General features: G+C 39.4%; 2 protein-coding genes across 3 annotated transcripts; one reads left to right on the top strand and one right to left on the bottom strand.

Moving 5' to 3' along the window:
• Positions 1-893: 893 nt before the first annotated feature.
• tubd1 (tubulin, delta 1) lies at positions 894-5,480 on the top strand. Its single transcript, XM_042487173.2, has 8 exons — positions 894-1,197; positions 1,286-1,433; positions 2,354-2,570; positions 2,664-2,895; positions 3,365-3,529; positions 3,932-4,060; positions 4,272-4,455; positions 4,653-5,480. The coding sequence occupies exons 1-8, from the start codon at positions 1,047-1,049 to the stop codon at positions 4,756-4,758; spliced, it is 1,332 nt and encodes a 443-aa protein (XP_042343107.2). The 5' UTR covers positions 894-1,046; the 3' UTR covers positions 4,759-5,480.
• A 767-nt stretch (positions 5,481-6,247) lies between these two features.
• On the bottom strand, positions 6,248-23,285 carry LOC121943579 (vacuole membrane protein 1). Of its 2 annotated transcripts, none has more exons than XM_042487139.2 (12): positions 23,237-23,285; positions 22,602-22,710; positions 22,168-22,300; positions 21,814-21,904; positions 21,087-21,197; positions 15,126-15,293; positions 14,661-14,792; positions 11,521-11,601; positions 11,180-11,296; positions 9,859-9,920; positions 8,077-8,176; positions 6,248-7,305 (listed from the first exon to the last, which is right to left on the bottom strand). In XM_042487139.2, exons 2-12 carry the CDS (start codon positions 22,678-22,680, stop codon positions 7,162-7,164), a joined length of 1,218 nt encoding a protein of 405 aa, XP_042343073.1. In that variant the 5' UTR covers positions 22,681-22,710; positions 23,237-23,285; the 3' UTR covers positions 6,248-7,161. The 2 variants fall into 2 exon arrangements, with proteins under 2 accessions (XP_042343073.1, XP_042343072.1); XM_042487138.2 differs by having other exon boundaries at positions 23,120-23,256.
• Positions 23,286-23,838: the final 553 nt, after the last annotated feature.

The raw sequence follows: 23,838 nt of genomic DNA, 5'->3' as shown, positions 1-23,838 counted from the left end.
ACGCACAACAAAAGGGGCGGTAACCTGAGCTTTTATTTTGTCACAATGATTATTAAATTAACAAGATCATAACAAGATTTTTGTATCAGCTTTTGTTATAAGGTAGAAGGTAGATTTATTTGTCATGTTTTTAACAAAGTTTAAAAATAAAATACAATAAAATAGCTACTCTGATTACATTATTCCAGTCCCTTGAAAAAAAAATGTAAAAAACAAAACAAAACAACCTGTAACTACTGAGATCAATTTTCACTTTATGCACATACTCTCAAACTAAATACAGACATGTATTGTGCTTAGTTAGGCTCTGTTTTCATATTCAGAATATTTTACTCATTCCCTGGGGAAAATTGGGAGAAGTTACAGTTGCTCTTATATTATATGGCTATAATGGAAACAAAGGAAATAGACGCAAGAGGATGCAAGAAAAAGGTGCGTTACGCCACAATATAAAGCACATAAGAAAATAAAAGTAATATAAAAAACTTTATAAGATATCAGACTGCTTAAACCAATGACAAGAGAGCATAGCATCCCAATAATATATAAAAAACAACATAAATACAGTTACCACTACTTGTAGAACAGCTACATAATAATAATAATAATAATAATAATAATAATAATAATAATAATAATAATAATAATGATAATAATAATAATACAAAATTATATTTATTGCTAAAAGTCTATTTTTATGGCTTTTTGTGCATGTGTGTATTTATGGCCCCCGTCGTCTTGTCCTATGTTGGTAAAAATGCATCCTCTAACTCAAATTCATCATTGAAAATAAAGTTAGTGTGCATATAGCCTATTTCTTGAAATGCAAATTAGAAAGAAAGAAAGAAACTTTGTTTTCAGTACACTCAAGTGGGAGTTTTATTTTGAAGCTTTCGACTAAACCGGAAATGCATTGCTAACTTCTTGTGGCGGCAGAAGACAGCGCGAATTCTGCTCTTAGGAGTATGGTGTTGCCTTTCAGGAGTTTATGTTCCTGTACCCTGATCGATAAAACTATGGAAAGTCTCCACTCTTCCTGAGCGAAAATGTCCACGGTCACAGTGCAGCTGGGTCAGTGCGGTAACCAGGTGGGTCACGAGCTGTTTGACATCATCTGCAGCGATGCTCAGGAGGGACAGAGGAAGGTGTACACGACAGCCAGCTGTGAGCGCTTCTTTCACCAAACCACAGACGGAGGTAACACACCTGGATGACGTAAGTGTGCCGCCTGTCCTGTCTGTACTGCACACCTGTTAACCTGCCCTGTCTCCCTGTCTAAAACTAGACCTTATAGCCAGGGCGGTGCTGATTGACATGGAGCCAAAAGTGATCAACCAGAGTATCAGCAGGGCTGCAAGATCTGGCAGGTGGAGGTACGGAGAGACTGCACACTTCAGCCAGAAGCAGGGCTCTGGGAACAACTGGGCTAATGGGTGAGGACTTATTTCATCACTTAATCTGTAAAATATATCAAAAACTAATCACTGTTAATTAAAAAAAAATCATCATTCCCAACTGAAGGCCCACTTAGGGACTGTTTGTCAATTATAAGAAGGGAGGGGGTGGTGCAAAATGGAAGGAGGCATTTCAGATAGTTTCTTCAGCAGATAGACTTTTTTGGTTTTATTTGGATTTGGGGGAGGGACTTTCAGCTTTAAATGGTCATACCCACAGGACTTCCAAAGTGGGTATCAATCAAATGTTTATTTGTATGGCACTTTTCATACAAAGAGTAACACAAAGTGCCTAACAGAGATTAAAAACAATAACAGAAATGAAAAACATCAAAGAAAATCAAGAAAAATACAGACAGCCTGACCCTCCCACCCCCACATATACGTACACAACAAAACACACACATTCATGTAGATATTCCCACACATATTCGCAAAGGCACCCGAACACCCCCCCTTACCACCCACACACACGCACACATACACCAACACACACCAATTGTTACTAAAGAGACATGGCTAGGCACTGAGACCTGAGGCGAGGGAGAAGTATGTGTTCATGTACCCAGTATTTCAAAAAAGCAACAATGCAGCAATGGGTCGAGACTGGAATCAAACCTGCGGTCGCTGTGGCGAGGATACAACCTCTGTATGTGGGGCGCTGCTCTATCCACTGAGCCACTACGTGCCCCTCAGCTCTGAAATTTAGCATCAAAGTTCATTTCTTACCTGAGAAATACCACTATAACTAATAACTATTGTGGTTAAGAATGAACTGTCATGCTTATATCATGTCAAGTGTAACTGAGTTTGTGTATTTTATTTACAGGCACATCACATACAGGAGTCATGCTGTGTTTCAAAATAAAAGCTGGTGTTGTGCGTCTTGTATCCCACAGGTACTGTGTCCACGGGCCTCGTCACAGAAACGTGGTGGAGGAGCTGGTTAGGCGTGAGGTAGAGCGCTGTGACAGACTGGCCGGACTCATGGCCATGATGAGTGTGGCAGGGGGAACAGGCTCCGGGGTCGGTACTTATGTTACTCAGTGTCTCAGAGACATCTACCCCAAGTCCTTCATCCTCAACCACCTCACCTGGCCGTACGGGACTGGGGAGGTATGGAGACTGCTGTCATGTGCTCTTAGTGACTGACTAGTCTTAATTATTAACGGCCCTATAAATCTGGTTTTCCTTAATTTGTCCTTTCAGGTGATTGTCCAGAACTACAACTCTGTGCTAACGCTGGCTCATCTCTACCAGCTGTCAGATGCCATCCTGGTGCACGAGAACGACACGGTGCACAGGGTCTGCAGTCAGCTGCTCAACATCAAACACATCTCCTTCGGTGATGTCAACAGGGTGATCGCTCACCAGCTGGGCAGCGTCCTGCAGCCTGCGCTCACTGCTGACTCCCATGGAGTCTACAGCAGGAATCCTCTGAGTGAGAGATCACACACACACACACACACACACACACACACACACACACACACACACACACACACACACACACACACACACACACACACACACATTTTTTGGCGCTTTTAGCACCAAAAGTCATGTGCCATCTAGTTCCATTACATGGAGAGAAGGCAGAAATCTCTAAAGCTGACGTTGTCTAAAGCTTTTCATCACTCAGAAACTCACACCAAAACAATGTAGGCTGATAAACAGCTCTAACGGTGAGAGGAAAATATGTATTTTTGATTTTTGGGTGAACTGTCTGTACAACTCAGAGCAAATGTCCCCATTTTTTTGGCATTAAATCCCTCTGCCACAGATTCAGCCACACCAATAATTAGAAACACAGAATATAATAAAACTACCAACATCATTAGGTCAAACCTTTATACTATAAGCTTGTCCTCATAAACAACGCCTTAAGCATTATTGTTACTCTTCAACAGGTGAACTGGTTAGCGCCCTCGCGTGCCACCCAGAGTACAAGCTGCTCAGTGTGTCCACAATCCCTCAGATGCCCAGCTCCTCCATCGCCTACAGCACGTTCAGCTGGCCAAGCCTGCTCAAACATCTGCGACAGATGCTCATCTCCAACACCAAGATGGAAGAAGGCAAGTTCTGCCAAAATCTAATTTGGCACTTCAGTTTATGTTTAGCTGTCCTTGGGGTCATTCTGACCCCTAATTAAATCTTTTGCCGTCAAAATATGCTTTTTTATACTTATGTGAACCAGGTCTATTGGCCCTAAATTCCAAAACGAAGGGAAAAATGTGTGGTAATGGGTTAGACTGAAGTGAAACTAAAGGTGTAACACAGAATGGATTGACAATTTATATAATATTCTTTAAATAACATTCAAACCAGGCGGGGTCATTTTGACCCCAGAGGACAAAAGGTGTATGGCAATTGGGAGGACATTAAAAGGGTGAAGCTGTTGTACGGCTTGAAAGTGAGTGTAATCAATTACAAATGAAATAATAAAACAATAATTGATCCTTGTTTGTGCTGTTTAGGTATAGACTGGCAGGTGCGTCCTCCTGCAGGCTCTGAGCGAACCAGGAGTCTCACAGGACCTAGCTTTAACACGTCTCTGGCCAACCTGCTCATACTGAGAGGAAAAGACGTCTACAGCGCAGAAACAGGTCAGAGAACTGGTTGAAATGTATGGATTTAATTAAAAAATGGACTCCTTATTGATTTATCTACATAAATCCACAGGTCATAAATTAGATGATCTGTACAGGCTGCTGTGATACGTATAACAAAAAAATTTCTTACAGTATTATCAGCAGCTTTCTGTTTTAAAAACTCTTCAGAGTGCAGAACAACGGATGAATAATGTTCTGTGCACAGGTGGCTTTGAGGACCCCGCCCTGTACGCCTCCTGGCTCTCATCAGAAGAAGCTTTCAGCTTGTGGAAATCCCCAGTGCCTTTTAATAAGTATGAAAAATGTGCTACGCTGGTTAGCAACAGTCAGGCTCTGCTCAGCCCTCTGGATAACATGGTGGGAAAAGCCTGGAATATGTTTGCGTCCAGGTGAGTCAGCACTCGTTACTCAGAGAAATGCTTAAATATCACTTTTAGGAGAAGCTGGGTTCAAGCACATTTTCTTTCTAATACCCTCATGCTGATGAAGTAAAGTTCACCTGGAAACATGTGCTCAGTTGTTTTGTTTTGGATTAAATGTCGTTTAGTCATTTTTTTCTTTGCCATTTTGTTTTCCTCTGTTACAGGGCCTACATTCATCAGTACGTTAAATTTGGGATCTCAGAGGAAGACTTTCTAGACAGCTTTACATCTCTTGAGCAAGTCATTTCCAGCTACCGTCAGCTGAGCTAGAAATGGGACGCATCACCTTACCTTTGGACTGTATGTGAATAAGCAAATAACACTGTGTGGGACATTAATGATGCTATATATGTATATATATATATATATATATATATATATATATATGTTTTTAAAATGAAGGTGTAAATTAAAAAAATGACTTGCTTTAACAAGTCTTTGGATAACTTAAAGATTAAAAAATCTCTTTGAGTTACATCTGAAGTGGATATTTTTTTAACACCAAAAGTGTGGATGCACATTCAGTGCCTCTTTAAGGGAAAAAAATATAGGAGCTGTGTTATTAAATTATGTACTAATTAATTAAATTATTTTGTCAACTGCTGCTTTCCAAATGAAGTTTTACACCAAGTGCTTGAAAAAAATGGACTTTTCACCATCAACAATTCCATGACAACCGAGCATTTCCATCTGCAAAGGAAGATCATGTGTCGCAACCAAAAGCTCCCAAACAGCTAATTAATGGACTTTTCAGTGACACCAGCTTTGAGTGGTTTTACACTCTGAAGAAGGCTGTTTGTGCCCAACTGTCACAACATGTAGCAGCATTTTCTACATTTTTAGAATTTTACAATAAATCGCCATCAGAATAAAGACTTTTTTTTACCTTTTTAATTATTTTTTTTAATTACTAGATGAGTGCCTTGGACTGTTTTCTATATGAACTTTTGTTTCTTCTAAAGAGCTTGTTCTTTATTAAACGTTTGCCAGACTGTTGCCTTTTTTGAAGCTATCATGGTTTAAAAATGTTAAAGTATGTTCAAGAAAGTACATTCAACAAACAGAACAAAGGCAAGTGATATCAGTTAACATACTTTTCATCATTTTATTCATAGTATTTCCATAGTTGGGACGGAGTGTCAGTATACAACAAGTAGTGTTCACAAGCGGAGCAGCAGACGTGCAGTTTTGGAACCAGTCAAGCAGCGTAAATGAAATGCTGAAGGCCCACAACTTCAGCCAGCTTACAGACCGCTGTTGCCGTGCTAATTTAACAGCCAACACCAGTCTGATAAGCTAGCTGATGGGGTGGAAAGTCATGGAGTTCACTACGGAGAATATAGATATATATCCATTATGCTGGAGTCAACCAGACGCTGCAGAGTATGTTTCAAGCAGGACTTCACCGTAACATACTGAGGATTTTGGATTTAGGAAGGTAGTCACATTCAAGTGAATCAGTTAATGAACATTCAGATAAAGAACATTAAAAGGCAAATTTAGCTCAAGCTATGATGGAATTAATGCGATTGTTCCCCCAAGAATTACTAAAAAATAGTAAAAACGTATTAGTGCTGTTCACTTACCTTAAAGATGATCATTTCTAAGAGAAGATTAAACATTAGCTCTTTATGATGGTTGAAAACAGTTCATTCTTAAACATCACAAGAACACAGCGTCAGAATGACGATTTTTAAAAAAAAATCTCATCCTACAAGAGAATCCAAAAATAATGAGACTCAGACTTGGAAACAAGTGCCATGATTTACATGTTTTATATATGATCCGGTTCAAGGTTCAACCTAAATGTACAGAATAGAAATGGTACTAGTTAGCTGAGAGTACAATGTCACTTTACAAATGATATCACCCTTTTTTTTCTCTTTTGGTTCAAGTTAACTCATGTCCACACAGACCATTAGAATAGAAATACATCTGCACATACTGTCAAAAAGATATTAAGATATTTACACAATGTGCAAACCATCAATACCACACTGTTTTAAGTTGATATTGCTTTTTTTCTCACCATTTTAAACTGACAATTCCAGAGACAAAAAAAAAAAGACAAATTGGTCTTTACTGTTTAAGAGGACGAAAACATGAGGAAAATTAAACCCTGAAAAGAAAGACCATCCATAGCAGTTACCTTGGCAGCACGCTGTACAAACAAGTCAAGATCCATCCACACACAAATGTTACAAAATTAAATAAAAATCAAGTTAATAAGTCAAGAACTATATTCAAGGGAAGTCAGACTTTCCCGTCTTGCATAAGGCATAGCATCTGATGGGCACTGTACGTACACAGCAGTCACCACCAAACCGCTGCTTTACTTCTGAGGTCAATGAATGGGTTAATTTAACATATAAGTAACATGATAAGATCTGCAATAGAACCAATCGCACTACACACGCCTAAAGAGTGAGATGAGAGGAAGATCTACAAAACCTGAAGAGGGACAGACAGTAAACAGCACATACATCCTTCAAAGCACACACGCGCACACACTCTGACAAATAGTGCCTGGTTTTTTGAGTGGTCAGCCTCTGAGAATGGATGGGGGGGGGGTGAGGTTTGCTGTTAACTTGTGAGTGGCTGCGGCTGAGTGGAGGGGGCTCAGCAGCAGCAGAAACACAGTCACTGGGATGTTTGTACCGCTTTGTCTCGTCATCACTTGGTTTTCTCCTCCGAGTGCCTCTGCTGCTGCAGCCGCTTGGCGTAGCTCTGAGCCATGGAGTTGACGATGGAAATGACAAAGTAGCAGACCATGACCAGCACCACCTTCTCAAACACCCACGACAGCCAGTTCTCATCCTGGAAACCCAAAATTAGGGTGCAGATGCCATTAATTAACAACATACAGGCATACTGTAATGTTACGGCATGTGAGCACAAAGATCCAGATATGATGACTAAAATATGAATATTGTTGGCCTTATTAATGGAAGACAATGATATTCAGATATAAAGAAAGACTAACACCATTTGCAGAATTTAACAGTGTCTGAAGCCAAAGACTGAAGCAAACTAAAAACTAGAGGTAGACTGATAAAATCTTCTGCAAATATATGTGCGTCGCAGCATATGTTGTCTGATAAATAAGAAATTGCAGAATACTGAAATATATTTTAAAACTATAAAATGTCAAATCAAATCTTAGTCACAATTCTTAAATTACAAAATTGTATTATCTTTATGTTTATGTGATTATGCGAAGAAAAAAAGGCCCATATATTATCTAACTTTCTAAAATGTTAAATATAGGTCTTAAAAATCAAGCATCCATTGGACTTTACTAAAAAACAATTTCCAACTCAGATTTTTTTGTTGCTCTTATGTTATCCAATTGTTGGACAGATTTGTAGGCAGAAATTTTAAAGCTTTTAAAATCTTATTTTATTTATTTATTTAGATATTATTATCATTTTACATTTTAAAGCTATCCTGTGCGTCACTTAAAGTCTAGAAACTGACACAAAATGTGCATACACCCCACATACAAATAAATACTCCAATAAAGCTCACATTTTAGTGAATAAGAAAAGATTATCTCTTGAAAATGGTAAAATAGTGGGTTGTTCTTACCGCTGGCGCACTCCCCCCACCATGGTGCAGCTTGTTCCTCTGTGCTTCCAGGTACTGACTGAAGGGCTTCTGGATTGATGGTCCCACTTTGGGCACAGACCTGACATAGCAGCCCCGCATACATCCACACAGAACGGCAAAGAAAAGAGACACCAGAGACACGGAGGAAGAACATTAATAAACATACCCTTTAAGCACCCTTCCTTTGACATGGAGCCCAGAACTGAAGCTTTAGACTCCTGTAAGAGCCTCAAACAGCATTAAAGTCTTCTTTTCCCTGAACACTACACCAAAGGTCCTCACTGATCCTCAAGTCAACCAGCATCCTTGTGACAGCTGAAGGCTGAGGGGCCCATCCTATATGTGGGGCCCATCCTGGAGCATCCACGTCCTCTACCAAATACTGTGAGCAGGAGCAGAGAGCAGAGAGGAATGAAGCAGAAACCCTTCAGTCCTCTTTTATACTCCACAGCTCTCTATAGGAGCCGGTGTCAGCCCCTTCAATCAGGAAGTGAGTCGACATGATGTCATCACCTTTACCACCATTGCTGCCTTCTTGGTGGAAAGATATCTAATCAGGGTGTGCTCATGTCCTTATTTGGCTGTGTGGATTAGCTCACCAGGGGGGCCAATTACCATGGGTACCATTTCTCAGTGCATGTCATAAAGAGGCATTGGTGATATAGTTTGACCATTTAGGAAGTGGTGGTACAGTCAAAAGGAATCGCTACATGATGCGAGGCTGATCGTTACCATGAAAAGAACAACATGCAGCAGGCTGCTGGCACTCAGCCCTCCCGAGTCTATCTCAGGTTAGGACATAAACATGTTGTCTAGACGACAGTAAGCAAAAAAAAAAAAAAGAGACGGTTTACTAAACAAAACAGTAAAAGGAAGTGGGTAATTGCTGATTTTAAATAAAGCTAACTAGTTCTGACTGACTCACTCTTGTTATCTCTCACATTTTACATGCAAGCACACAGATACACACACAGCAAGAGCCAAAAAAACATCCTGTATCAGCACTGAAGCAGTCATAGCGAGTCACCAAGGGCCTGAACATCATGGGAAAAAACCTCTGCTTTTATTTTTTTTTTAATCAAAAAGAAACAGGAAACTCAGTGCTACCATATATTCAGATCCAAATATGGTAAAAGTTAATACCTGACTATCGTATACATGGTAAGAGAACATTTATCAGCTAATAGATCAGTAGAGAGCAGTTCTGGCTTTCTTAACATTTTGCCTAATGACAATTTGTGACTTGAAGTACATTAAATACTTATCTGTATCTTTTTTTTGGGGGGGAGAGGTAATCTAACCATCGTAAATCTTTGGTTAAAATTTAGGATATTACCTTAATTGCTGTAAATTAGCTAAACCTGAAATTAGTTTAACAGTCATCACTTATCCCCCATGTCTGTGCTTGCATTTCCCGCCTCGCCGGGGCAAATCTCTCAGTCAAATCTGAACTTGATGAGTCAGATCAACATGTTCAGATGGGACCTCACATGCCTGACCACCAATGCTGCAGAGCTGGATCGCATATGGGGAGGAAAAGCAAAACCTTTGTGTGGAAAAATGCACAATGCATGCCCGTACACCCCTACAGTGAAAGCATTTATCCGTACAGGATCTCCAATCAGTGGTCAAAATGCATCTGAAAATGTTTATAAATGCACTGCCAACCACAAAACCAGGGGAAAGACAATGACTACATAAAGTATGTGATTAACGCAGTTTTTCTGTCTCACACAAACACACGCACAGAAAGACACTTACCCAATGAGTGACACCATTTGCTCCACTATGTGCTTGCTGAAGGTTATGATCACAAATAGTTTCTGTAGGACAACAAAGGAGAGATTAACCCCGTTACTTTGTAATTGTATGCTGAAGTAACCAACACACACAGAAAATGTGTGTATTTTTTTTGGTATATCAATTTAAGTATTTTACAGGACTTTAGTATTTTAGAGGAACATTTAAGGAAGAATCAAGTCATTATCAAAACAACATAGTGTCACACATGATAGATGTATAGTGATAGAGAGACATATATTTTTTTTTAATTTTAGCTACACAGCTGTGGGAAATGAGGCCACATCTGCCACTATCCACAGACATACTAATTACAAAACTCAAACCTGGCAGTAAGCTAAATTTCGAGCTGCGAGGGGTTTTGTGTGGTTTGCAAAGCGCCAAAGTGGGGGGGCCAAACCACAATATTCTTTCTCCGGTCCTGAAACTGATCAGCTTTAAACAGCATGACACATGGCCTCCCGGACAAAATCAGACAGGATATGACACGTGATGCCCAAGAGGTTCAAGGTACAAAAAAGAAAGAAAAAAAAATAATACAAAGAGTCCCCCCTGCAGCCTCTTACCGTCTGCTCAATTTCCTTCTCTCATGTCCACTCTACATCCTCCATAACGCCAGCTGCCCGACGGGCCCCTTTGTCTAAAAGGCCTCAGAGTGAGATCACTGGCTGGTACCACCATGAGATGGATAGGTTTAGTTCGTTAAGACACTCAGCGACTCAGCCACAGACACAGACAGCCTCCTTCAGTATAGGCTTATATTAGTCACCGGTGTGGCAGACTCAACAATACGCTCCGTAATTAACACGTTTTTTTTGATCTAGTGGAGTTGAAAAAATCCAAACTCTTGTTAAAGACTTCTTAAAAGCGTCCTTCCTTTCATCTGGAGCCTGTTTATATGGTCTGGATGTATCCCAAAATTAAAATCAGAATAAGGAATCCCCAAAGGACCCGAGCACCGTCAGAAAGAGTTAACCAGAAGTGAACAATTAGGAGTTTCTCACAGCCCCACCAAGTCATGATCTAAGCTCTAGGTTTGATCTTAGCTCTCCCACACGCTTTTGAGGTTGTGGGCACTGTGAATCAGTCAGCAGTGTATACTCTTTTTTTGCAAGTGTTTTTTGCAGAGTTTTTGACACGGATTACTACAATGTGGAGAAAGAATTGTGATGACATGAGACAAAAGAGTCTTATTTCAAGTCAAGGTGCTGCGTGAGAAAGCGTCCTGTTGTAAATTCAGTTTCTAACCACCTCTGAGAAACCTTTCATTTGAGCTACCGACCTGTATATGCATCTTGATGATGGCTTTCCCAATAAGAGTTGCTCCAAAGAAAGTCCAGAAGGGAACCATGAAATGACCGCATGTTATTCCGGCTAGGTCAAAGAGAGGATTAGGGATCTGAAACAAAAACACACACAAAATATTACAGATTCAGAGTCTTATAAAGTACCTTTGAAACATATGTCAGGTTACAGGTTAATGACCTTCAAGGTGTATTAACACTACAATTACCAATGTTTATTGAAATAGGGAAAGACATCTTGAAAGAGACATTACACTTCAATCATGCATTTATAAAAAATTACAGCCACATTATAAACATCCAAACATTTTCAACTTACAGAGGCACAAGCCAAGATCCCAAAAAATCCCACTCTCTGCACCATATGCTGAACTCCCAGTTTAGCTCTTGTGACAAAATCCTGCACAAAGAAAAAAAAATAAAAATAAATAAACAAATGTATTATTACCTTCAGATATGAAGGGGTATGATTGTCTTCAGATTGGACTTTAATGACTCATGGTTTGCAAAACCTGTTCTACCACATTGCAACAAAATGTTCGAAATAAACCGGTGTCTCTAAACACATATCATCCTTTTAATCTTTTCTTAAAATAGCCATGCTCTCGCTTTCAGTGTTTGGTTTTCAACCAAACAAAAGTGTTGTGTGCAATGTTACTACAAGAAAGACAGAGCCTTGTTAAGAGTACTGTGGTTATATACTTGCTATTTCTGAGCACTTTAAGATTTTTTTCTTTAAGAGTTTTTTTGGCTGACTTTGGCAGCATTACAACCAAAATCAGTTTGGCACAAAGATGTCGAGGATTGTTTGATCCTATCGCCATCCCTGTGGGGGTGAAATGTCTGTGGTTACATGGTGAAGATCACAGCCGACGCAGGAGGGAGCTTAAGAGGCAGTTTCAAGAACTGGCATCTCATCAATGTTAATTTTGGAAGCAATTTAAATTTTAATTTAGCCTTAAGTCTCCATGATTAAAATTCATATCAGTTTTCATCTTCAAACCCGACTCATTTTCAGTCATGCTGATTGTGTTTGTAGTCAATATTTGTGGTGCTTATTTTTCTTTATTCAGAATGTTGTTATCCACATCACAAAAAACCCAAAGATGTTGCACTGACACTAACAAGTAACTAGTTCTGATTCTTTTATTTTTCATGTTTGTTTAAATGTATGCCATCCCTTACCACTAAGGTCATTTTAGTTCAATGTAGTCCATGCCACTAAAATTTAAATACAATTAAATCATTTATTTCATTTTTTTGTATTTTTGGAAGTGCTTTTCTTTATTTAAAAAAAATACTAAAAGTCTATTGGTCTGAACACTCTTCTTTACTTTTCAATTAACTTGAGAATCCTGATCATAACACCACAGACCTTTATGAGCCTGTTAACACCTGGTATTAACGTGCGTTACAGTGATCCCAACACAAGTGGACAACCGAGACTCATCGCCCTTTACGCCTGTGTCTATCATGCGTCTCTAGCTTATGCTACTGAGTAGCCTTTGTCACTTACCCTCGAGACACAAAGGGCCCTGCACAATTATTTCAAAGTCTTGCAAGCTGCTTGATATGTTAAAGGCTGTCTGTAACTTACAGCTGGAGACACTGCTGTCAGCAGAATTCAACACATCTCCTTCCACAGAGCAAAACGATGGATGGTCACGCAACATTTCATCAAACTCGTTGCGAAGTGAGAAAGTTAATGTATAGAGTGTTAGCGCACAGCTACCAGAACAACAAACACATCCTCCATTGATGATGTAGTCCTTGTCAGGGATTTATTAGCATTTACACTACAAAAGATGTAAGATGAAATGCATTTCAGGCTACTTCAGCAAGTTGTTTGAGTCACCTGATCACAGAGCGCCCTGGTGGTTGTTTACACTTGTGTTAAGTGTCGTCCACTTGTGATCACATCACCAAAAAAGCATGTTAATACCAGGTATAAACAGGTCCTTACTAAGTAATGTACTTCTCTTTTATGAGATTTCGTGTGACATTCGTTCCAGTGAATCATGTGTTCCTGAGATCTTAAGTGCTTATGACTCGTCTGTGAGATTGTTACTTTGAAAACCTCTGACAAATGCACATGTGGATGTATCCTGAATACATCCCCATGATGAAAGACATGTGATGTGAGGTTTGCCTCTTTAGTCCATTCAGCTAAGATGCAGTGAAGGGAAAACAGATCGAGGAGACAATGTACACAATTCCTGATTCCTGTTGCCGCTGCTGACTCAGCATCTGATCTCAGCCGTCTCTCCAGTCATGTGAGCTTGGTTACTGACAGAACTGTCTGTCATTCAAATTAGAGGCCGGTGAAAAGAGAGGAGAAGAGAGGGAAGGAGGGAGGCAGAGGGAGCGAAGCCCGAGGGATGATTAAAGGGGGAGCTGTGCTCAGGGTGACTCACCCACGAACAGACAGATTTACTGGAAGTGAAAGGAGTGGCTTCACTGAAGTCACATGGCACTTTAAGACCAATCACTGGACAGTGGCTCCTGGTCAGTTGTGCATTATAAAGATGAGGCCAAATGAAATATGATCATCATCATCATATTGGCTGGGTTGGCAAAGTGTAAACACCTGTCTGATATGGAACCAAACAGAGGGACAGATACTCTGATACTCAGTGCAGTTCCTGTGTTTTTACAATATAGCAAGAGGTTGAGTTTGGGCTACAATTCACACTAAATATGAAAATTTGGGGGATAAGTCACTTAAAATGTATGTGCAGTTTTTTTGTGTTTGTACTCTTTTAATATTCATAAAATGACAAATAAAAAAACGATACACCCTAATCAAGATGTCACCTTCAAATTAAATGAAAGGCATATCTGAGGTGGGTAATACCTTTTCAATCTTTATACAAAATATTTGTTGTTTTTGTGTGCCCATGTATTTGACCTGCAATGGAAAGAGGTAACATTGGAAATGATCAAACCAAATGGTCTCAAAACAGATCAGGGTGTCTATGGGTACCAGGCACACAATTTAAGGCTTTTTAAGACCTTTTCAATTTAATTTCCAACTAAATTTATTTTGACAAATAATATTTTTCTTATTCAAGCATTGCAGGTAAGTATAAAGGTGAGTAGTATATATATATATGTTGTCCCGTGTAGAGGTAGGTTTTATTTAGGAATATGGTTATTTCGAGTAAGTTGGGGGTAACAGGTAAGCACAAGTATAAAGTCAAAAGACAGTATCAGATTCAGTAGTCAATTTAAAGATTTGTAACATCAAATCTGGACTTTCACACAGAAGAGCTTGAAACAATTGGACAAAAGGAAACATAGTTGGATAAATGACATGAGGTAAAATGTTTGTTGAAATTCAAATTTAAGACAACTTCATGAGTTCTGACGCCTTCTATCTATTAGTTGAATTAAAGACATTTTAAGTCTTTTTAAAGGACCTGCAGACACCCTGCAGATGTGTATTTGTGTAACTCTGACCTGAGCATCCTCAGCCTGCTCCAGCATCTCCTCAAACTCCTCATAGTCTTCATCCTCTGGATCAGCTCCTGACTGACGAGCTGCTCTGGCCATGAAATATGGAGGCAGCTCTCCGATGGCAGTTCCGGCCCCCTAAATCAGCATAATTAAAAAATATTTTCTGTCAGCTCTTTCCACATTCACACACAAGCAACTATTCATGCCACGATCAACTTCTGAATTTGGTACACGTGACTGCTTTGTGTAATGTAATGCAAACTTCTGCTGTGTGTAAGGACAAGCTTTTTAAGTCCTGTGAGCATTATAACTTTTTGCCGCAGTGTAAGCATGTTGGAATGAGGGAGTCCCAATTCTTGGACAAGTTTGAAGCTGTCACAGTGCCACGCAATGCTGGCACTGCCAAACATTCTTGCCATTTTTCAGTGTGGATCACAGCATTGTCTCTGTATTCAAGCTACGACTCACCCACATGCAGGCCTCCAGGCGGACCTTTGACATGATTGAGAAGAGGGAGATGCTTCCCGCCACCCCTCCACCTTGGGGGCAGACAATCTGGTCTGGGTACGGAGGCTCCGGGAAGTCTGTGGAGCCACACTCGTATGCCGCCAAGGTTACTGATGCTATATGAGGACCCTGAGAGGGAAGTGAGACAAATAGTTTTGAAGAGCTGCTTCAATAGACTGGAAACCACTGGGACATCTATTGGCACTAGCACATGCAGTCATTTTGTCCAACATGTGTCATGAAATACTTGGACATGTGCCCACTTGCTGAATGCTGCAAATATTGTAGCTTTGGGGGGTTGTTGAGCAATGGGATAAAAAAACACACTCAATCTGCAGCGGTTTTGAGTAAAAGGATATTTTAGCTTTTGTTGAATATTTCAAATGATGTATTGAAGTCTTGTATCTCAAAATCTTGAATATTCCCATAGGCAGGTATTTTAATTGGAGAGAAGTAGTAGTAGAAGTATTGTTTGTAATGTCAGTCATTATACTCACACTTAGTTGCCAGATTATTAGGTACACGTAGCACAGAGCTCTTTTATTAGACTGGGTTAATTTTAGCTAACTTTACTTAATAAATTGGCAACTGAGTGTATTAACGGTTTATCTGTTGTCCACATCTGTGGAACAGCCTGCCTGAAGACGTGAGTGCAGCAGAGAGTGATATTTTTCGAGGCAATCTCAAGACCTACCTTTCTAGTCTGGCTTTTAATTGAACTTTACCTACAGTACTTATTTATTAATTACCTATTTATAAATTTTAGTCTATTTTACTGGTTGGTATATTATTGTATTTAACATATTTATTTATTATTTTGTATTGTTATACTATCATTTGCCTCCTATCTAGTGTTTAGGGTATTTTACTTACTTGTTTATAATTATGTTATATTATATTATAAGTTGTATCTTATCTCTGGTGTTTCCTCACTTATGGTAGCATTTCCTCAGTTCCTCGTTTTAATGAGTACTCGTATTTTAGCGCTTTATTTAATAACAGTCTTACTTTTTTTATCCATGGGTCTGTGTGATAGTGTGTGTTGTGGGGGGAGTCCTTCAGAAACGATGTATTATTTTGTTGCACAGACCTACACAAGTATAAAATCAATCTGCTGTTGAATTATCAAAAGCAGCTTGTGTGCTAACAGACTCCTCTTCTCACAGGTACAGACACACACCAACAGTAGCTGAGTCACAGTCTCTCTGACAGGCAGGTATGTCACCATTTATCATTGTAAAGACTTCTGGTTAGGCCCAGCCACCTGGCCTCAATAACAGTTGGCCCACCTGTAACTACAAAACAGCTACTCCATTATGCCTCCTCAGAGTGATACAGGCAACACTGACAGTAAATGGACAGCACACAATTAGTCTGTGTTGACTGCAATGCCCCCCCCCCCACCCCACCCCCACCGTAACTCTCCACCCTGCTAAGTCTGAGCACACAAGAGGCTTCTTTAATTTACACAACAGTCTGCTTCAGACCAAACAGACAGCATTTCTTCATGACACACAAGTGTTAACACGGAAAGACTGAGCTGTGAGTCAAACTGTGAAACTAATTCTGATACTAATCTGACAGATTATACAATGGCCCCCCGGTGAACTTCTTTGTCTACCGATGTCAGCAAACCACTTTGCATACAGAGCAGATAAACCACTTTTTTACCAGGACCAAGTGGATTTCAATAAACACCCATCGAATGAAAAAAAATTATTTTGATTTAACAGCAAATTTACTTGGCAAAAGCACTGATAGTGGTCCCTGAAGAAGCAATCCACAATACTTAAGTGTTGGATGGACCACTGACAATTATTCGGTTTTTAAAGCCTTACCAGTAATGAGTCTAAATATGCAGAGGTTGCTGGGAAGGTGACACAACAGGAAGAGCCACAGGGTCACAAAAATAGTTTAGCCCCTTAGCAGCATGAATGAATCCAGGAAATTTCACGCCAATCTGCTTTGACATTTTGACCTCTGGATGGTGAAAGAAAGAAGATGTAGGGTGTGGTTCCTGTGTATCACCCAAAAATGTTACTAATCCTTTGGCATCATGAACAACCGCAGCTTATTTCGTGGAAATCCAGCAATTAGTTTGCAAAACAACTGGTATGAGTTGAATTTAATTTTGACTGATAGTAGCATTCAGTTACCAAAATATCCAGATAACTAGTATCAACATCATTATCTTTTGCTCCCATTCAGACATTCATTCCTATAACTCCGGGGGCGTCTGAAAGAAGTTTTAATTGAATGGTCATCTTATAATAGACACATCTCTTATCCCAATCATAATATTATGACTAGAGTCCAGCACTTAGATACACAGCAATGACCTCCAAAACATCATGATGAATCATAAGCTCATGCTGCAGAGTGAATCCCCTTTCCCATGAGCATCATGATCTCATTCTCTCTATGGGGCTATCTATTAATGCCTTGGGCTTGACTTAAATTCACAGTGTAACTCTGCTTGTGAGACATGTGTTTTTTCCCTCAAAATGAATACCGCGGGTTTCCTGTATGTGGCTGACATCAACACTGAGTGGGCAGCAGTGAAAGGAGCTGTTGCACTGTGAGCATAATGTTTTAGTGAGCAGTAAGAAAGAAAATTGTCTTCTTATGAGCAGAGGGCTGATATCATGTAGCCAGCGATGTAAATAAGGCATTTACTTTCATGTGAAAAAATGTGAGATGGTCACAAAGGTTTAGGAAAATCCACAAGGGGGGGACTGGCAGCTTGACAGACTGTGTCACTCCCATGCATCAACATCATTCTCAATAGAAAGGTATGCCATTTCCACAACACCCACACCCAGGGTTAATAGCAACCTGATGGCTCTTCTACACCATGCCTTTTTGACATGGGTTTTGGAGGGTTTTACAAGGGCATAAGTAGGCTTGGTCAGTAGGTTTTTTCATACCTTCCTCACATTTTACTGGAATATATGGTATATGGTGACATTTGTGTAAAAATAAAACACACAAGCTGACAGAAGTCATTGTAGTATGCAAGTCATTATCTGGCCTACAATATATACAATACATTGTTTCTAATATGCCTTTAGCCTACTTAGACAAGTCTCAAGAGGTTAAATACTCATGGTTTACAAATTAATGAATAGATAGGAAATAAGCACTCTTCTTGCCGTGGCAGATGCCGACACATCAGTGGGCTGAGCAGAGATGAGGTGTTAAATAAAATCATGGGCATTTATTTTTTTTTATTTCTAGTCCTGTAACATTATCCCCACCACTCACAGTCGCCATCTTTCTAAGCATGGCTGTTTGATCGAACTACAGAGGCTGACCTCTGCTGGCACGTGGTGTGCATTACAATACATCACCTCAGTACGGCGCTGTCATATCAGTTCAATAGAAAGAGGAGTGTCTGTTTCTTGGACAGCACTGAAAACCATACCTTCAGGATTTCAAAATACCCGCAGAGTAATGAATTACCTTGATACTGCCCAAGCCCTGGTGCAAGTGTGTGTAAAATGAAAGCTAAAGGAAATGCTATATAATCTGAAGGGGAATAAGATAAAGGATGCTGGGAAAGGTCTAAGAGAGATCGCTAGCTTGAGCAGAAGGCAGGAGGTGCAACACAGAGGAACTGGGAAAAAACAAGTGAGCTGAACCATTATTTCAACACATTTGATTTTTCTATCCTCCACCTCTCCAAAAGCACTGATCCACAGCTACAACCTCTCAAACATGCTATCGATACCAATAGTACCTCTGGTCAATCAATGATGAAAAGTTGAGGGTTATTCAAAGCACGAGAATGTGTCGACTTGGGCAACAAGAACCGCCTCTAACTCCAATGGCAAAAATGAGACACAGAATAATTTTCCTGAATTTCAAAAGAATCGGTTTCCCAAAGTGTCTAAATGAAAGACTTTACTGCTTTAATAGCATTATAGGAGTAACTAGAATTTTGGGAAGACTGGCTTCCTTTTTACTGTCTATACACAATGTTTCTGGAGAGAATTTTTAACAATTTTCAAGTGTACGATATCAGTTTGAGTAACACAGAAGAGACTTTATCAAATGACCCTAGGCCATCAAATGCTTATGGGACAAATGCTAATCAAAGTGCTTCTTAAAATAGTCTCCATTGCAAAAGCAAAAGCTGGTAAGTGTTTATAAATAAATTAGAAAAATGCCAGGTTTTTCCATATGAGGGAGATGACATTGCTGGCTCATAGAGAGAAACATCCCTCACACAGGGAGGGGAGGGAGGGTGAGGTCACCCTTGTTCACCTTGGTATTATATAAACACACACAGAATAAGTATGCACACAAGTACACATACAGACACAATATAAAGTTGCATTGCTGTTGGACAAAGAATATAAAGTAACTGAAGACAATAGAAGACAATGGCATTACTCAGACAAACGCATGGTGAGCTGTAAGGCATTAATAGAAGGAGTGCACATCATCTCTGAAAAACAGGAAGGTCACTGTAACATCTTTCCCATTATTTCGTTATGATGGAAACAGTTGAGTCAGCTGACCCACATCTGCACAAGTTTTACAGAACAGAAGCCACATCATCAGAATAAAGCGAACTCTGTTACACTCTTTTTTATTTGCTATGTTCTCCTTTTTTTTACCGCAGCCAAGACAAATGACACAGATTTCGGTGACTCAGTCATATAGTCATTCTGTGAGTGCCTGTCAGGGAAAATTACACTTTACTTTTGGTTAACCTTGGAAAGACTGGTGACAAAATGGAACAAGTTTGAAGAAGTTTAGGACAATGATTATGAGGTGTAACGCCATCCTCTGGCAACTACAGGCATTGACACACAAGAGCTTTTATGTCCTTTATGGAGGTATACTGTATCTGGAAGAAAATATTGTTTGGTGAATTAGATGTAATTTATATCGGATTAAACAGCCAGTATATTACAGATACACACAGGACATCCTGAGTGCAGCTGATCAGATAATGATGGTAACTAGTTTCTCCTTAGAGCTGTTATCATTCTGCAGTCTCTGACTGTTGAGATATGGGTTGCATGTGGGCAAGCTGAGTCTATTTTTCCAGAAACACAAACAAAGCAATGGCTATTATAATGACAAAAGCATGTGGATGATTAGATATGATTGTGATTTAAGTGGAAATTGACATGTTTTTTTAATCTCTGCCAGGCGTAAGTCTGGGGGCGAGTATGCGTTTGGTCTGGTGTGTGAGTATGTAAATATGTCTTCCGTGGACAATCTCGAAAACAACTGGTAGTTCTCTGGTAGTTGTTTTATTGACTGTTTTATACTGTCAGTGCCTGCTAACTCCTCACTCCACTTAGTTTTCCAAAATTAGCTTGGCTGACAACAAGCAGTTGACATGTCTGCTTCCATCATGGCTGAAAAAACTGACATCTATAATAAATAGTTTGGTATCATTTTGAAAAAGAGCATCTGCAGATGCAGGTTTGCAGGGCGAAGAGCCGACCATCTTTTCTAGTTGTGCTTGTTTTTGTGTGCACTTACAGTGTGCAGGTAGGCATCTGAATTACGTAATTGCTGACAGACAATTCCTAATATATTGTTTGGTGAATACAATTACACACTGCTCAATTAAATAACATTTCATCAACATAAACAAAAGCTGATTTAAAATTATTTAGAGCTGTACAGTAGGTGCCTTTATAAAGTCTTAATATATGTTGCTCATTTTAAAATTGCATGTTTTTGAAGTCACAGTGCCCTCAGAGTGAGGTGGTTTTCTTCTATTTTAATGTTTTGTCATGCATCCTACTGGGATTGCAACACTTTGTTGATGCAGTGCAGACTGTTGATGTTTCTTTCATATCATTTTTCTAGTGTTTGCGAGTGTATCTGTATTCTGTACTAAACCACTTAAAGTACTGGTGTACACTTTTGCCAAATCATAAGAAAGTGTTATCTTACCAGATAGAGGAGAAAGGTGTGCAGGCCAGTCCCAAGACCTACTGAGGACAGGATCCCGAGGCCTACCCAGTAGGCACACCATAGGAACCTCTTCTCCAGGTACTTAACATACTTCAGTGAAGAAAGAAAAATAAAACAGTTTAGAAGGAAGTGGACACCAGAAGTGATTATTCAATTATGTGTGTTCTTAAAGTACAGTTTTAATACTTTTAGTTCTTGTCTTTCATTGTCTGTTTAAGATAGTCTTGCAATTCTCTTAAATTTAATACATTAAGAGCTCATGAGGTGTAGTCATGTGATGATTATGGCCAAAAGAGTAGCTTTTCATTATTTTAATCAATGTCAGCTGTTTAAAAGGGAAAGATTTTAGTGAGGTAATTTTGACTATACAATGAGATTTTAAAAAAATATATGCAAATTGAAGTGATTAAATATTAAATTATTATTACAAATGTGAATAGTCTATAAAGATGTGGTGATGCTTCAACTGAACTATAACGGATCACCGCACAGAGGAATTTGTCAGCATACTTTCAACCAACTCACTATATGATCAAGGGTTACTTGACAGCAGTGCAGACCTCATTATCTCCCAACATAAGCTTTCTTCTAGGAACGTTTTTAAGCAGATAAAGAGTGACTTATCGTTAACCTTTGAACAGGCTGGTGATGGAGCAATGGTGTTGATTATTAACATCACTAAAAAAAACAATCAGTTGAGCCTTACATGTTGGTGTGCTCCCTCAGTGGAGTAGGCGATGGAGAAAAGAGAACATAACACCAAAACAAAGAACACTGGACCTCGTTGTTGCCAAAGCCTGAACAGAGAGAAAACAAAATGTTGATAAGGAAAAAAGTTCCAAACATACAACCTGGAAAGGGTGATACATTTGCTTATCATCCTTTATATTCTAGAGCATCCTTTTTAAAATTATTATTTACATCAAAGGGTATGTCTGCTTTACCAACTGGTGAGCAATACAGAGTCAAACAAAGATCAAATAAGAGGTCACAAGCTTTATCCTTGCAAAAGTAGGGTGTCACTAAAGACACACATGGAAAAACGTTTTCAACTTCTTACTTAAGTGTCCACTCCTTTAGCATAATAAGAGTCTCCAGAAGGAAATAATGTAGTGTGGTGACAGGCCTCCTCCATAGCACCAGAGACAGGCGATCCTCCTTATCTTTCTGTCGCCTCTCTCTTACTGATGCATCTGGAGAACAAACAAAATTGCAATTATCCTCACATTCTGTAATACATGTATCTATATCAATTACTACATACTGTTTAACTGGTAACATGCTACATGTGACATCAACAAGTCTGTGTCTTGTTCTATTGTAGCTCGAGTTGTTTGGACCTTGGGAAACTGAAAGCAATATAACATGAGTCAAGGTTTTTATGATCTGTTCAAACCATGTGGTGGAGATTGCACAAGCTACACTGTTCAGGGACATTTCGAACATGTGTATTTACTTGTCTGCTCTACATTTACAGAGCTGAAGTTCACCAACCTGTCGACTTGCCATTCTGTTTGTCTTTAGCTCCCGCACGTTTCTGTGGCTGTTCACAGCTCGCTCCATTGGCTGCCATGTCAATCAGGATTTTAGCGGGTCAGGCAGTCTGGGAGGAAAGAGAGAGATAACGTGGTGTCTATTGTTTTGCTTCCGAATGACCTTCCAACTGACAATTTGACAGACGCTGTCATGAAAGCAATAAAACATCAGCCTGCCAATGCGAATATTTTGTCAACGGACGTTCAAATTACATGACAAATTAAGTTACAGAAAGAAAATATCACACGTGATAAGACACACGCAAAATATAATCGACTGCTTCGTGAAAATGACCTCTATGCTTAAATGAAGTAACCGACGTTCAGTAGGTCAATCTGTAACAAGATATGGTGCTAAATGCGTGCACATCATCATCCACATGCTAACCGGTTAGCCAACAAGCTAATGGGTAAGCTGGTGACGTTAGCGGTTTCTACGTCGAAATATACGTTTAAATAAATAACGAGTCCCCTTACTTGTGGAGTGATATGTAAAAATGTTCCTCGTCGTTGTGCTATTATAGTATTAACAAAATATACTCCCAATAGAGGGGTAACAGAGCGATGTTTGGTAAAATCATATGACAGTCGTACCTATTTCCTGTCCTCCTCACCCGGAAACGAACGTTGGACGTGTTAAAGTAAAAGCAGTGTTGCGGTTCAGCCGTGAATAGTTTTCTTCAAGCAAGTTTGTTTTTAACCTGGTGCCGTGAAATACTTGATTGTGTAACACTGGAAATGAGAAGCAGTATAAATGTATATTTTTTCATCTTTAAATTCAATTCTTTTGATTTAACCCATTAAGGAGACACTTTTATTGTGAAATTGGAATGACGACGTATTTCCGCAAGTTGTTTGATGGTCCAATCGGAGGTTGCCAGATTTGCCAACAAAGTGAGACAATTGCAGCTCTCTGAAGGCTGTTTCACCTTGAATCAAGTTAGCAATAATTGTCAAATGGCACTGCTTCAGAATCAACGCTATTTTTTGTGCTAAAAACCCGTGTCTGTTTGTCCATCAGGGGGCAGAACTACAACTGTGAGACAAACAAGCACACTTTAAAGAAATCTCTTTTTGAGCCACTAAAGGAAACCTTACCTCACACAGAGTCTGCAGTACTTAAAACTGTGTATTATAGGCCTTTATTACATTCAACCAGTGAGCAACAAACTCACTTTATTACACATGAAATTTGT

This window comes from Plectropomus leopardus, chromosome 6, assembly GCF_026936395.1.
Source record: "Plectropomus leopardus strain MGB_pleo_1.0 chromosome 6, ASM2693639v1, whole genome shotgun sequence".
NCBI classification, from domain to species: Eukaryota; Metazoa; Chordata; class Actinopteri; order Perciformes; family Serranidae; genus Plectropomus; species Plectropomus leopardus.
The sequence above is the reverse complement of the archived record's forward strand: the minus strand, read 5'-3'. Positions and strand labels throughout refer to the sequence as shown.